Source organism: Poecilia reticulata, chromosome 20 (assembly GCF_904066995.2).
Source record: "Poecilia reticulata chromosome 20, P_reticulata-male-v2, whole genome shotgun sequence".
NCBI lineage: Eukaryota > Metazoa > Chordata > Actinopteri > Cyprinodontiformes > Poeciliidae > Poecilia > Poecilia reticulata.
In genome coordinates, this window is record NC_088849.1 from 7,212,114 (window position 1) to 7,226,950 (window position 14,837).

At 41.2% G+C, this 14,837-nt stretch overlaps 1 protein-coding gene and 1 long non-coding RNA gene across 4 annotated transcripts in view; one reads left to right on the forward strand and one right to left on the reverse strand.

The window, feature by feature from the left end:
* Window positions 1-1,324: 1,324 nt before the first annotated feature.
* The window catches only part of adarb2 (adenosine deaminase RNA specific B2 (inactive)), a 209,856-nt gene continuing 196,343 nt past the window's right edge, over window positions 1,325-14,837 (forward strand). Inside the window, exons 1-2 of one of the 3 annotated variants that reach the window (XM_081602030.1) lie at window positions 1,325-2,075; window positions 2,160-2,328. Coding sequence is in view for 1 of the 3 variants with exons in the window: in XM_008438292.3 (XP_008436514.2) it covers window positions 7,037-7,139 (103 nt within the window). In the remaining 2 variants the exon portion in view is untranslated. Of the gene's footprint in view, window positions 2,329-6,711; window positions 7,140-14,837 lie in introns of those variants that run through there. The other 2 variants (XM_081602031.1, XM_008438292.3) reach the window with 2 other exon arrangements.
* Window positions 11,667-13,569, reverse strand: LOC145549499 (uncharacterized). Its single transcript, XR_014085479.1, has 2 exons — window positions 13,266-13,569; window positions 11,667-13,017 (listed from the first exon to the last, which is right to left on the reverse strand). It is a non-coding gene; the product is annotated as an uncharacterized LOC145549499 (long non-coding RNA).

Consider the following 14,837-nt stretch of genomic DNA (forward strand, 5'->3'; position numbering starts at 1 on the left):
AAAAGGAAAAAAAAACTACTTAAAGTCAGTACTCACCCGGAGACTGATGAGGGGGGCCTCTGAAGCCTCCATCACTACATTTACCTGGCTGGGAGGGTCGATAAGCAGCAGACCCGCTTTCCCCTCTGCACGGTATTTCCATCAAGGAGTGACAACTTTATTCTAAGATTTGACAGTTTTCAGACTAATTTCCTGTGTCATAATTGGTTAGTTCTCTCCATTCTTCTTTCTTTGGTAGAGCTGATAAAGGAGGATTCATTGAGAAAAAAAACTTAACGTTTTGAAGGCAAGTCAGACCAAGTGTCTCTATTGATGCTTGATGCAGGCCTTTGAACTTTTTCACATTTTGTCATGTTACAACCACAAATAAAGTAACATGTAACTGTATTAATCTTTCAAGTGTGGACACAAGCATAAAATTTAGCAGGTAGTAATGTTTTTCATATTTCCCATTAGTCACAAATTTGAGATTGGTGGACTTTGGCTCAAGATGGCTGCCATTTTTCAGCTTTTTAAGCCAGTTGTCACTATAAAATGTTACCCATTTTCATGACTTGGATGAACTGACTCAGTCATGCTATCTAAACATAGACATTTTTCCCAGTCAACTTCTGAAAATAGTGGCCGTTTCCATGCAACGGTCTCATTTAGCCGTAGCCTTATTATTCTCAGAGCCAATCGGCATGAAGATTAGAATGTTAAATGTAGCATAGAAGTTCATAGTCTACTTGTTCAATCTGTGCTTTATTGGTAATTGTGAACTACTCTTACAAGTAGCCTGTTGCTTATAATGTGAATTAAGTTTTGCTTTTGTATGTAACTTGCATGATTTATTCTTGATTTATTTTAATTGTATGTTGGTGTTTCATTTTTGTTTTTGTGTACTGCATATATTATTTATTGTCTCATGTATTTTGGAGCTGCTAACTGGTTTTGTATATATCTGAAAATGTATAAGTAAAGTATTTAAAAAGAAAAAAGTGTTTCATTATACATTATTTTCAGGCAAAGTTATTGTGGAACTATTAAAGAGCCAGACTTCAGACTCTGTCCTTACTGCTACTCATTAGCTCTGTCCTAACAACATATAGATTTAGATAAACAGCCGTGCCCTCAGATGGATTCTGTTTACTGTTTTTTTTTTTGATCTACATTAATTGTGGTGTTCTTTCATTTAAGCCCCAAATAAAATACATTAAATTTTGTGGTTGCAACTGCATGCTGAATATAAGCTAAAACTCAGAGAGGTGTTGTACTAGCTGCATACCTCTCAGGGGCCAAACGCTCTGCGTTGAATGTTAACACATGCTGTTTCTCAGCAGTGAGTTAAAAAAAAAAAATCTGTTAATTACAGCGTTCTGATTAGAGCAACACATGTATTACCATGGAGACAGTGCTACCTGAACTCCGACAAGGTGTTAAAATATTTATTTTGGTAACTTTGAATGCCACTGAAAAATAAAAAAAAAGAGAGAGAAAAGCTAACTTTTCATTTCTCCATTTCAGAACACCTTCCATAAATATATATTTAAGAAAATCTTAATCAGGAGTGTAGGAAATGAACGTGTTTGAGAGGTGTTCTGATTAAAGTCCTTATCTTAGATTGCAGGTGTCTGATTTGATGACGGAGGGTGGAAAAAAAAAGAGAAGTTGTTGCCACGTGTTTGCTGTAATCACAATTTCAATCTAACTCTTTAATCCACAGATATGACATCAAACTAATGCCAAGTGTTTGACTAAATAAGAAAACAGAAAGGGAAAAAAAAGTGTTGCTTTCAGAAGAGTTTTCACACGCAGGTATGATGCCCTTAGCTGACTTCTGGTTAGCCTGCAGCCGTTTTATCAACAGTTCTAAAAACACATGCTAGGCTCCAACAGGGGTTCTTGGACGAGTGGGGCCCTGGGCAACCCCCTTCTTCTGCAACCCATACCAACACCCACCCCACCCACTCAATTTATTTTGGATAGTTTTCAACAGTTTTCCTTTTAAATAACTTTCATTTTGTAATAACGTCAACATTTGCTTTTTATTCTCTGAGGTGTGGCTGTTGTACCTGGGCGAACTGCTAAAATGGGTACTGACTGAAAACAGTAAATCAGTTTTAATACATTTGGAAGATGTAAAACTCTTCTCACCAAACTTCTCTACCCATCTACAGCGACTAGAGAGTATCCTGCAGAACCTGCGGAAACACAGGCTGAAGTTAGAGAAACACAAGCTGTCCCATCGTTTGGAGAGGTTTCTTGGACATCATGTCAACCAAACAAGCAACAAAACGGATCCTGTGAAATTGAGCAGAACCACTCCGCTCCATCTATCGCCATCAGGTCAGCGCCTTCCCAAACCCTCTAACAGGAAGTGCTAGTCGTACACGAGGTCTCGCAGACCAACGTGACTGCTTTACACAGGTATTGAAAATCTGCTTTCTTTATGTTTTTATGATTGCAGTAGGGGCATCATAAATGTCAAATTAAGCCATTAAAGGTATCGGTTCAGTGTTTTAAGTAAAGATATATATGAATAAGTATAAATGCACAAGTATTTCAAATTTAACTACAGATCATAAAGTGGGTTTTAGATTTTTAAAGAAACAGTGTATCATCCTACGGTTTTCTGTAGGCAACATCTGGTTGCATCTGGTTGATGATCACATGATTTGTGATGTGAAAAAGTGTTTCATTGTAGTTTTGCGAAATAAACTAAATTGGATGTGGCCAACAAACCCCGCCTCATCTTGGTGCCAAAACTTACAGGTGTTTTTAATATGGGTGTATTTCCATTAAGCAAATTTATTTTCAAAATGTCAAATTTGCAAAATTATAATATCAATGGAAACGTAAGCTAGTGTTGAACTGCTGCTAGTGAACAAGTGCAGATATACATACAGTATATGTAGCCGATGACAACGGGGATAAACTGGGACAGATTCTATGCTTCTGCTGGGAGACCACAACAATCTATCTACAGTGACCTTCCAACGTCGGTGTGTTTGTGTTCCCTCTGCAACATGTACTTCCAAACCACTTCACCCATTCACTCTTATCTATGAACACAACCCGAACCCCCTACATCATCCCCCATCCCCCTCGCACGATTCCCGCACAACCAGCTCACCTTCATTACATCCCTGATAGTGGAATTGGCAACTTGTCACTTTTATTGATTTGTCCTAAACTGCAATTTACATGGATATTTGTGGGTGTCCTGAGGGCAAACTGCAGCTTGGCGGACCGCCCAGCCACCCCTTTCCCACTGCCCTCTCTGCCTTTTGTTTCCTCAGTCTGAGAGGAAGTTTTTCTCCCCGCTGAGCTGCCAGGGCCTCAAAGTGACTTTTTCAGCTTGACTTCAGCAAACATGTCATGCTTTTAGAGCAAATACATTATTTTCCTTTTCATCATGCAAATTGAAAGAGCTGGAATGGTGTTAGGATAAAGAGACTGGTCGCGGTGCATGAATGGCTCCCTGGGTGAGTCCTCTGCTAGTGAAGCCCATTTTGCAAACAAATGCTTAATATGCAACTTAAACTGTGTTTTACTCGCAGATAAATCTTGAAACTCTGTTCAGTGCATCATTTACAAGCCTTTGTATCAATATTCCTAATTGTTTAATATTTTGTACTAGAGATGATAAAATGCAAAGAAATGCATTTTATCATCTGTAAATGCTATAAAATGTGTTTCTGTTGGAAATTAAATAAACTTCATTCTGTTAGAGATGATAAATGCGAGGTAACTTAGCTTGGTCACCTAAGCTAAATTGAATAAATAGCTTAGGTAAGTACCTAGATAGGTAAGTTACCTTGGCTACGTAACTCTCTAGCTAAATTACTTAGGTAACTTAGTTAGGAAATTAACTAGATAACCTTGCAAGGTAACTAAGCTAAGGTACCTAGCTTAGGCAAATAAGCAACTTAGTATAGTTTCCGAGGTAACTAACCTTAGGTAACTTTACTTGGTTACCTAAGATAATTGGGTAACTATTATCTAGTTGGGTAACTATGGCAATAGTTACCCAACTAAAAACTAAACCAGTTATTAGCTTAGCTACATAAGCTAATATGTAACTAAGCTAATAGGTATCTTAGGTGGCTAAACTACCTATATGGGGTAACTAAGTTAATGAGGAATCTCAGTATTAGCTTTTATCTAACCTAATAATTACCTGATTATCTTGTGTAACAACTAGCTTATCTACGTAAACTAAAAGTTAGCTTATGTAGCTCAGTTAGTAAGATGGTTTGCTTAAGCTACCAGGATAGGACACACACACACAAAGAGAGAAAAAAAGTCTAGAAGAGGGTCAGCTTTTTTTTTATTGTGTGCTTTTGCCATCCTCTAAGTCAGGGATGCCCAAAGTCAGTCCTCAAGGGGCGGCCTCCTGCATGTTTTAGTTTTCTCCCTGGTTTAACGCACCTGGATCAAATGATGGTTTGTTAGAAGGCCTAAGAAGAACATTGACTTGCTGAAAAGGTTGTTACTACCACCAGGGAGAGAACTGAAACGTGCAGGACGCCGGCCCTCTAGGACCGACTTTGGGCACCCCTGCTCTAAGTCATGCCACCCTGCTTGGTGAGCCTCATTAGCCTCAACAGAAACAAACACAGAAATGGAATGAAGGCAACAGCAAGTCAGTTTTGGTCAGGTTGTAAAAATCCGCACAATCTGCCTGAAGATCTGCGTGTGTTCATATACCTGCATGTAGCGCCCCCACATCCGCCCCCACCTCAAACACCAAAGCTGACCTTCAGCCGCAGAGGCCAGGCGAACAGCACAACAACCCGCAGCAACGGAAAACACAAATGCTTTGTGAAAGCTTTGACACGGCGCGTTCGCACAAAAATGCCAAAATGTCACAATCTTCAAACTTTGCGTCCACAACACAGTTTTTCTTTTTACCTTTGTGAGGCTGCTGAAGGTTACCTGCAAAAAAATTCCAAGAGGGTGTCGAAGCGAGAAGTGGTTTCTCAAGAGGGAACTAATTTCAGCTTGTGCTGTCTTCATTGCTCTTGAAGTTTTTCACGTTTTTTTTGTTGTGTTTTGTTTTTTTGTTTCCCTTGTTAACACCAAGAATGAGGTGTGCGCATAAATATAGGAAAAGGAAATTGTGTTTTTGTTTCTTGAGTACACAAAGAGCCCATTACTGAAGGCAACAAAATGACATTCTTACTAAAACTACAGCTGTTCTGCAAAAATTTCAGAGGTTTGTTAGAGAACAACAGGGGAGGAAGTTGTAGAGAACTTTGGTTTTAAATCGACATGCAAAACCTTGAACCTTCTAAGGATTACTTGTGATTTATTCTCTGAGAACGTGGAAGCGTCGCGACGCTGCTGATTAAAAACCATCATCAGCGAACCTTCGAAACCTGACTGAAACATTGTGCTTGGTAAGCCAAACTATATTAATAAACTACATTCAAACGCAACATACGCTGACGTTAGGGTCGTTTTCTCAGGCTTGAACTAAAGATTCATTCAGCTTAACTTCCCTGAAGTACCTTGTGGTGGTAGTTTTTTAAAATAAACTAAACTTTAACATTTCATGATATTTACATTGATTTCAAAGTCAGATAGATAATGGTTTGTACTGGAAGAAGGATCCATGTACTGGAAGAAGGATCCAGTCCTGAATGCATGGTATGTTTTGTTTTGTTCCTTCAGACACGAAGGTAAAACTCACTACATTTACCCTGTTATGGGCGCGAGGTGAAGGACCGTAAGGGCGCTCAAGTGGATGCGAACACATCATCGGCGCGCTGCACCCTCCAGATGGGGTTTTGAAGCACCCTCTGGTGCAGCGCCCCTATGCGCTCCATGCCCACTTTTTGCGCCACTGTGTGTTAAGTGTACAAATAAAGGGTGTGTGTAATATATTTTACATTATTTTAATATATATTAAAAGAAGAAACTTCCTTCGCATCCTTTTATTTTGACGTGATGGTGCGCCACGACACGATCAATTACACATAAAGAAAACCCTACAAAACCCACAACAGATGATTTCCTATAACAAACTTGGGTCAGTAGTGGCAGTATCATGCTGAGGGGGATGCGTTTTTTTCCATCCCCATCAGAAGGTGAAATTAACATCGGACTGTTTAAAAGACACATAAGACACAATCATTGTAAGAAAAGGCGCTCCTGTAGAGTGTTATGCTTAAAGGGGCTGAATAAATAAGCATGCCACACTTTTCAGATTTTTGGTTCTAAATTAGTTCGTTTTTTCCCGACTTTTTGAAAGAGAGGGTGTTCATTTTGCAAATCCTAAAGAAAAAAAAAATCCAGAAATCCTCGAGCAGGCAAACTAATGTTTTTTGAAAAGCTCAAACACCAGCAGGACGTTATGGAAAAGAAAGAGGGAAAGGCCTGCGGAGAGTTTTTGTGTTCTTCCTCTCATCTGCATTCAGAATCGCATCTTGGTGTCTTTTAGTCCCTGCAGTGAAGTTTCCTCTACAGGGTGGCACACAGGGGGAGAAGTTCTACAGCGCAGATGCTAAACATCACCGAACTTGGAAGCTCCGAACACGAGAAAGGATATTAAAAAAAAAAAAAGTGAGAGAAGTGAGTCAAATACCCGCGGTGGGTGAACAAGGGGTGTGTGGTGCTGGTGGGTGTCGCTGCTGATGTCACACCCACTCGAACAGCCGCGATTGGACCCTAATTAGAAATCTCGGCAGCAAATAGATAAGCGTCCTGCATGATTGAGCCCAAAGTGGCTGATGCCAAAAAAATTTCTGCAGGGGCGGAGAGGAGAGGAGCGGAGCAGACAGAGAGCTGCCAGGCTGCGCTGACAGCACAGAGGCTTCGCATCCGACGGGCTCGAGGCTGGAGCTGGACTTTCTACAGCGACACTCTCCGCGGTGATAATATCCGTCCAGAAAAAAAAAAAAGAAAAGGGAGAGATATCTTCATACATACAGAGAGAGGGAGAGAGTGGACGAAGACGCAGAGGAGGAGGACGCGGCGTTCGGAGAGGCTGACGAGACGAGTAGGAAGGAGAGTCGGCTCCAAGTTGCTCGCGCGCTCCGCTCCTGAGCTGATGGCATCCGTACTTGGAAACGGCAGCCGCGCGTCGGGCGCTCCGAGCGGCCAGGTCCGGTGCAAGCTGAAGCGCAGGAGGAGGAGGCGATCCAAGAGAAAAGGTACGGCAACTTTTTAGTTTGCCCGTTTTTTCCCCCCTCCCTCCTTCCCTCTTTTTTTTTTTGTTGTCTTTCTTCCCCCACATTTAGACTGAATAGGCGCGCGCGGCGGCGGGGCGCATCGTTCGCTCGCGCGCTGCGCTTCGTAACTGTGAAATTCTCTGTTGAAACGCCGATAAGCGAACAAATAACCGGCCGCCTTGTTAAGGTCTCTGTGTTTCAGCGACGCATACAGTCTCTCTGCTCTAAAGTTTACTTTGGACTACATTTATTATTACTGCTCGTTCAACTAAGATGTACAAATTCCAAGAGATTTTATAATGTATAAAAAAACCACATTATATATTTTACTAATTTACATGGATGCCTCTGAGGAAGTTAGATGCATCTAACTTACTCATTTCTATTTTTTGAATCGTTAAATTTAATCGGTTTCTTTGCGGTAGATCTAATTTTTAAACTCTTATTTCATACCTAATGCCCTCTGCCCTCTGTTAAAGAGGGGGGGAAAAAATCAACATTTGTGCGAACTATATTTAGATCTCTCAGAAAGATTGCAGGGATAATCCTGATAATTTTCCTAATGGGTGCCCTTTTGCCCCCCTCTCTTCCATAAAATGTATTCCTCGCCATGGCTTTGTAAGTCCAGCACTCGAGAAGAAGTCACATGTTGGACCAGCAATCAAGGCCCTGCATGTCAAAAAGGAAACGGAGAAAGGAGGTTGAAAAAATATTAAAGTCCTCCCTGAACCCCTTTTTAATTATTATATATAGTTTTAAAACTCAGTTTAAATTTTTCAAATTAGTTTCAGTGCATTCAAACGAGTCCCAATCGAGTACATTAGTATAGAGTGTAAAACAATCAGCTGGATTCGTAATGGGAACAGGAAAGCATGCTGATTTCACTGACTTTTCCTCCCAACGCCGCAGCCAGCTCTGTAATGGATTCTGATGGGGGGGCTTCATGGTAAACAAATCTCCACCCCCCCCCCCCTCACGCCGCCGTGCAGTTTTATACCGTCTTTACCAACGATATTACATCAGACTAATGCATGCTATCAAAAATAATAAAAACAACCTCTTTTCATGAAGCATTTGCACCTCTCTGCCTCTCACCGAGAGACGCCAGATAGTTCTGTGTTTGCAGAACTGACCACACTTTGCCGGCCGTCGTTCGACTCGATCTGTGATTGCTGGGTAATTTCACTCTTGTTTTATGTTGCACTTCAGAGGAAAAAAAAAAGGCAAAAGTAGAGCAACAGAATGACATTTTGGAAAGAAGATTTGGTGGAAGCTTCAATCCTCCAGCACGTTGAAGGTTATTTCCTAAAGCATTTCAGCAATTATCATTAAGATGTCAAAAGCAAATTCGTGCTGTTGCATCACGATAACTGATTGTATCTTTTCGCCCGTTTCTTCGTCTTAAGCACCTCTATTAAAACCAGCTGCAGCACATTTAGCCCTGTGTGTCCGTGACACCACGACAACGGTGCAGTCCGTGCTGCCGAGACACTGATGCGAACGTGGACGGAAGCTGACGTATCCGGCTGCGAGCGAACGCATAACGAGCTCCCGTAAACACTTTTTTTTTTTTTCCCCGCCTGTCATCAAAGTGCAAAACAGACGACCACAAACTTAATTTCCATAACCTCTTGATTTTTAATAGCCCAAGTAATTGAGACAAGGGAGACAATACATAAAATATAGTGCTGAGGCAAATGTATTTACATAATGGAAACGACAGAATTGGTTCCACAACATTAAGCATTGCATATGAGCGCCGCACAAACGCCGGCGCGCACATTAGCCGTCGGGGCCTTTTGGGGCAGGCGGGAGATGGGGGTTGGGGGGTTTGTGTGTGTGTGTTTGCGAGGTGAGGGCTAATTTATCAGCGCTGCTGATTCACTCTGATAACACGGGACATTAAGGGGCCCCGGCTCAGGGGGTCGTTTGGAAATGAACTGTGTCCGTGGCTGGACCTGGATCCCACACTTTAGATATTTTCTCCCTGTTTTCATGCGTTTCCTAAAACGTCTGATTATTATTATTTTTATTATTATTTTTCCCCTCACTTCAGACTTCAGCACAGATTATCCATAAGCCTGACCAAATTTTCATTTTCTTCCTCCTGGTGTCAAATCTTTTCCTCGGAAATGCCAAACGATTGTCATCTTCAGATTTTCACACAATTATTTTAAAGCGAAAGGAAGGAGAAAAAAAAGTCAGAGGGATTACTGCATGGCATTTAGGGCTTAATCTCTTGAAAAGGCTGCAGATTATTTGTAGATGGACTCGCTAAAACCTTTGTGTGCATTCAAAAGGCTGCAGCTTCTATTAATTTCACTTTTTTTTTCTTTTTCTTTTTTTTAAAGTTGCTCATTTTTTGATGGGCAAAACAAATAACCCCAGAGTGAAGATTAGGGATTTAGCTCTTTTTTTTTTTTGGCAGTCTGACACCATTTGGTTAATGCTTCGAGTTCCTAGAAGTCACTGCTTTCCCCCAGCTTTACCTTTTAAAATTTCCAACAGCCCTCTTTTCCTTTCCTCGGACCTCTCTCCGTATCGGTTTAGCGTTTATTTATGACCGTGTTTGACCGGCCTTTTAAACAATCACAACCTTTTAGCATCTCCAAAGGGATGCTGGTAACGCGAATAAAATCCGGCGCAGTAACACCTGAGTGGATGCACCGCAGTCCAGCTTTTTTTCCCCATGAAGGCACTCTGTGGATTAATAGCTGTCAATCATCTGCATACGGTTTGACCGTGGCGTACACACGAGGCAGTCCTTCCTCTTTATCTACAAAAATAAAGCAATGCAGAGATTTATGTACCAACATTGCTTTTTTATTTATTCTTCTTATAGCTACACTTATCAGCATGTGGCCCCAGTACAGTATATCAGCATATCATGAAGAGTACCGGTGAGGGGAAACGTGAAAAACGCAGTGTGTAACATAATTTTTATGTCACAATTATCGTTTACACCTTCTGTTGCAGCAAGGCGGCAGCAGAGGAGTCCGGTTTGGGTTTTAAAAGGAGAGGAGGGGTGGGGAGGACAGGGGTAAGGATGGGAAAGATGAGGGTCGGGTCACGCAGGATGATGGGGGTCCTCCCACATCCGATCCCCCCCCCCACTTCCCCAGGAAGACAGGTGCCTTATTGTGTGACATCCAGAGTGGAATAAGGGAGCGTGAACTGCAGGCGGTTCAGTTTTCAGCACCGCCGGCAGTGACAGAGGGGGGCGTCGAGTCGAGGTCAGAGGTCAGGCAGGAGAGCGCTTTTTAACATCCACACATCCGTATTTGGTCTAAGAGATTTATTACTATGTCTAAGGAGCTTTTTCTGGCAAGCAAAATAGGTTTCTATGTAGATTTCTTTCTGGTTTTTTGCACTGGAATATTTTAAGCAAACCTTATTTCTTTTACAGATGAAGCATGCCAACTTTTGGAAGCTCTTAATGTCATGAAAATTGGAGTTTAAAATGAGAGTATGACTTTGTTTCATCCTAACCACTAAAACTTTGGATTTTTCCAAATGTTTTAGACATTTTCTGCCTTGGCAGGCATTGGTCAGTTACTGGTATGAAGGTATATTGAGGTTTTAAAAGGTTACTTTAGGCTGTTAAGTCTAAACCAGTAAATTTAAATGTGCGTGTGCTTGTGTTTGTGTGTGTTATGGAGCTGTGGTGGGAATATTCATGTTTACAGCCAAAGAATAACTTCATATAAATGAAACAAAAAGTCTGCAAGCATCCTTGGGCCAGATCAAGGTACATTAAAGCTGTAAAAGGTTATGGTTTCAAAACCACCACTTTATCCTTTTAAAGTGGTGTAAAAGTCACCTTTAATGGTAACTTCTTAGGTTCTTTTGGAGCAGAGAAGTTCAATGTGTGAAAAAACCAAGATGTACAAATGACTTCTATCACTATAGCACATTTTTTAAAGGTACAGATGGAGAATATGTTAAGCAACAGAAAGCAGGCCTGAGGACTCTGATTACAGCCTGATTTAGTAACAAGCTAATCTAACATTTATTAGGTGTTTATTTTGCATTTCTGCTTTACAAAACTATTTTTATTAAAGCTGTAACACAATCAGAGTTAGATTTGTTAAGCAGTAGTAGTTTTTCATGAACACTGGCGATGCACCGATCCACTTTTTTTCCACTTCCGACACCGATACAGGCATCTGAGGTAAAGTATCGGCCGATACCGACCCGATTCAGAAAAACAATGAGGAATTCAATTAAAAAGTTTCCTTTTTTAAACAGACATAAATGTACTAAGTTGCAAATTTATTTGATAACTCCACACCAAGTACCAAACACTTTATTATAGATCGTTCACATTGTCACAGATACCAATCTAGAATTTCTTTTCAAAATTGAGACCAATATAGATATTAATATCAGATTGGTACATCTTTAGTGCATTCCACTTTTTGCTCAATTACCGTTGGAAATATGCAAACCTCCCTGACCTGTGACCCCGAGAGGATACCTGAGTACTGACAATAGATGGACGAATGGGTGTTTTTAGGGTAATACAGTAAAACTGTGTTATATTTGTGCATTTTTAAGTTATTGTACCATGAGAATCTCATATCGCCACATACTTAGTTTTACAAGGAGAAAAGAGAACGTCATGTAAAAAGGAGTCAAGATGCTTCCTCAAAAAGACAAAAAAAAAAACAAGCCTCGTGTTTGAGTTTAAAGTGCAGGTTTGTGTTTGACTTCTTTTAAACCCTCTCTGCCATTATTCAAACGATGCTTAAATTCTTTTTACCGGAAAGGTTTGACAAAAATCCATTTTTCATGTCTCGTTTTGCGTCTTGCAACTCGAAGCAACAGCCCCGCTTCCATTCCAGCAGCTGCATGCACATACGTTCGGTGTCAAGCCTGTTTTTTCTCCAGTCATTTTCCTGTCTGCCTCCCCGCTATCATCTGTCAAATTGTGAGAGTTAAAAAAGAAAAAAAAAGCCTAAAGAAAAAACAAAACAACAAAACAATATTTCAGTGGAAATGCTGTAACCGCTACAGCAATTTTTAAGCAACGGCACAAAGCACAGTGACAAACGCATGCAAATTGAGAACACAAGTCTTTGTAATGTGGAACACAATGAGCACATGGAGGCTGAATGATAGCAGCAATAAAAAGCTAGCTGTGAGGAATAAATGAAAATATATACAAAAAAAAGAAAAGTCAGGAATGTGCTCATTGCCAAAGCTCACTGGAAAAAGATCAGTGGAGTAAAAAAAAGGGGAAAAAAAGAAGAAAGATTTCTGGTTTTTGGAGCTGCGAGTGCTATTTTTAATCAAACTTGTTCAGTTTTCCTGGATAAAAACCAACTTTGACGGTGTCTGCGAACATGTACACACAGCGGCTTTACGATTCCGGTGTAGGCCCACGCAGAGTTGCATCAAGGCACACCCGTGTAGAGCATCGTGCGGGTTACTCGCTCCAGCGGTTTACTAATGTAGGTTCAATCACAGCAGGAAGGGAAGCCGGGCGGAGGGGGTGGGACTGCTTCCGTGTCGGGACGCCCCAATGTCACAGTGAGTGTCACGAGAGGACGGTGGGGAAGAGATATTTTGCAGATGTGGAGTGCCATTTTGTTATTTAATTTTTTTTAGCCCCCTGAAACTCTTCTGCCACATTTGTTTGTGCCGGTGTTGATAATGGCATTAGGAGCTGTGGCGGGAACACCGCTGGCATTTATGAGGTTAATGAAGGTCGGCGCCGGTGGAAAACGGCGCGGCGCTCAGCTGTGTGCGCTCGCATGGCTCTGTGAATTTACGGGGCGCTTCCTGATTAAGGGGGATGGGGGGAGAGAGAGGTTGGTCCGCTCAGGACGCCACGTCCTCCAAGTGACCGCGCGTTTAGCTGACGGGAAGGAGAAAAAAAAAAGAGGTTAGCGCTCCTGACTGTGGTCTCATGAGTACAGCAGATAAAATGACCAAAGAAAGAGAATAGCACAACTTTGGTGCATTTGCATAATTAGTAATTATCTTGTAATAGTCCCTCCTGGCTTTATTCAGCTCCGTGGTAAAAAAAAAAAAGAGAGAGAGAGAGAAAAAAAATGTGCTTAAAGTTCAGGAGCAACAAATAACTTGAGGAGAAAAATGACTCACTGGTGCAAACGTTTGGACTCTTCGTGGGCCGCCTCGGCCACGTCTGCTAAGAATAAAACAAAAGTATCAAAAGAACAGATGCAGATTTAGAAAAAGAAAAAAAATCAAAAGGTGACACTTAAGTTAATTAGTCTGTTGTTTTATGACTCCCACAGTTGGAAAGATAACGGTATTACTCACGCCGCAAATAACTTGTTGCGCTTGTCGTCATGACAACCAAACCCAAACAGTTTAATTGAGTTAGTCATGTGTTACACTCCATCAATCTGTCCGCAACAGCTTTCGAAAAACAACGACTACTTCAGGGGAAGACGTTGTGAGAGCGCCACGCCGCTAATGTGTGCGCTCCTGCGTTGGGAAATAAAACTCTGGAGTGTATCAGATGCTGCCTCCGTATGGCAATTTGTTTGCGTGTCTGTTACTGTGTGTGTGTGCCACTCCTGAGCATTTGTGTTCAGTGTGTAAGGGTGTGCAGCCGTCTGCAGGGGAGCTGCCAGTCCTCATAAACAAACAGGGTGGAAGACGTTATCACTTCCTGTCGGTGTTTGTGCGTCCGCAGTCCACTAGAAGGGGCCTGACGATGTGAAAGATGGAGCGGAGCTGCCTGGGAGCGAGTGCCAGGTGATTCCGGGGTCGGACGCGAGCGGCGCAGCGGGTTGTCGCTGTTGGAAACGCAGCTCTGGAACTTCTCAGCACACACACCGAAGCAGCTTGGAAATGAGCCTTTTTGGAGAGTAAAGCTTGTGGTCTGCAAATAACCAAACAGCATTTCTAAGCTACATCAGCAGGTCCAAATCTGTTTTTTTACTGCCTTTATTATAGTTGCTTTTAATACCCTTTTTCAAAAAAAAATGAAACTAGTTTGCTGTGCACCAAATATGGTTTGGTGCACCACATTTACAAAACTTGATGTACCTCAGTGCTAAAAAGCCCATCTGATGAAAGTTTTCAAGAAATTGTTTAAGAGACAGCAGTCATAAAGCACATGTCTTTTTTTCAGAGCAGAGCAGTGACTGTATTGGACATAGAACCGCAGTCCCTTGTGTAGTAGTCTTCATTTTTAGGGATAACTACACTAGCTCAAATGTTATGTTATTAATTTCGGGTTTGTTTATTTTGAGCATGTACATAACTTTGAATTAAAAGCACAGAAATCCAACATTGCGATTTTACAGAACAAAGCAACATAAACATAAATTCCAGATTCAAAAGGAAAGGAAAGGAGTGTAAGCTTATGTTGCATTTCATCTCCATGTGGGAAAAAAGTCTCAGTCCACATGAAATGCTAGTTAAAATACCTATGTAGGGCCAATAGATGGCACCACCATCAAAATTGAAGACATAAAAATGCAGAACTTCCAAAAAATCCTCTTCAATTTTCGCTATCTGAATCTTTTCTCTATTTTCTCAATACAAAGGGAAATGATGTTCAAAGTTGTACCATTGTTAATTGCTTGTAGTACAGAAAAAAACAGGTTACAAAATTCAAAATTGAACTCACGCTAAGTTTAGATGGATGCGTCAAAACCAAGTTTGTAAAAAAAAAATCTCTACATGGATTGTTTTTGTAAA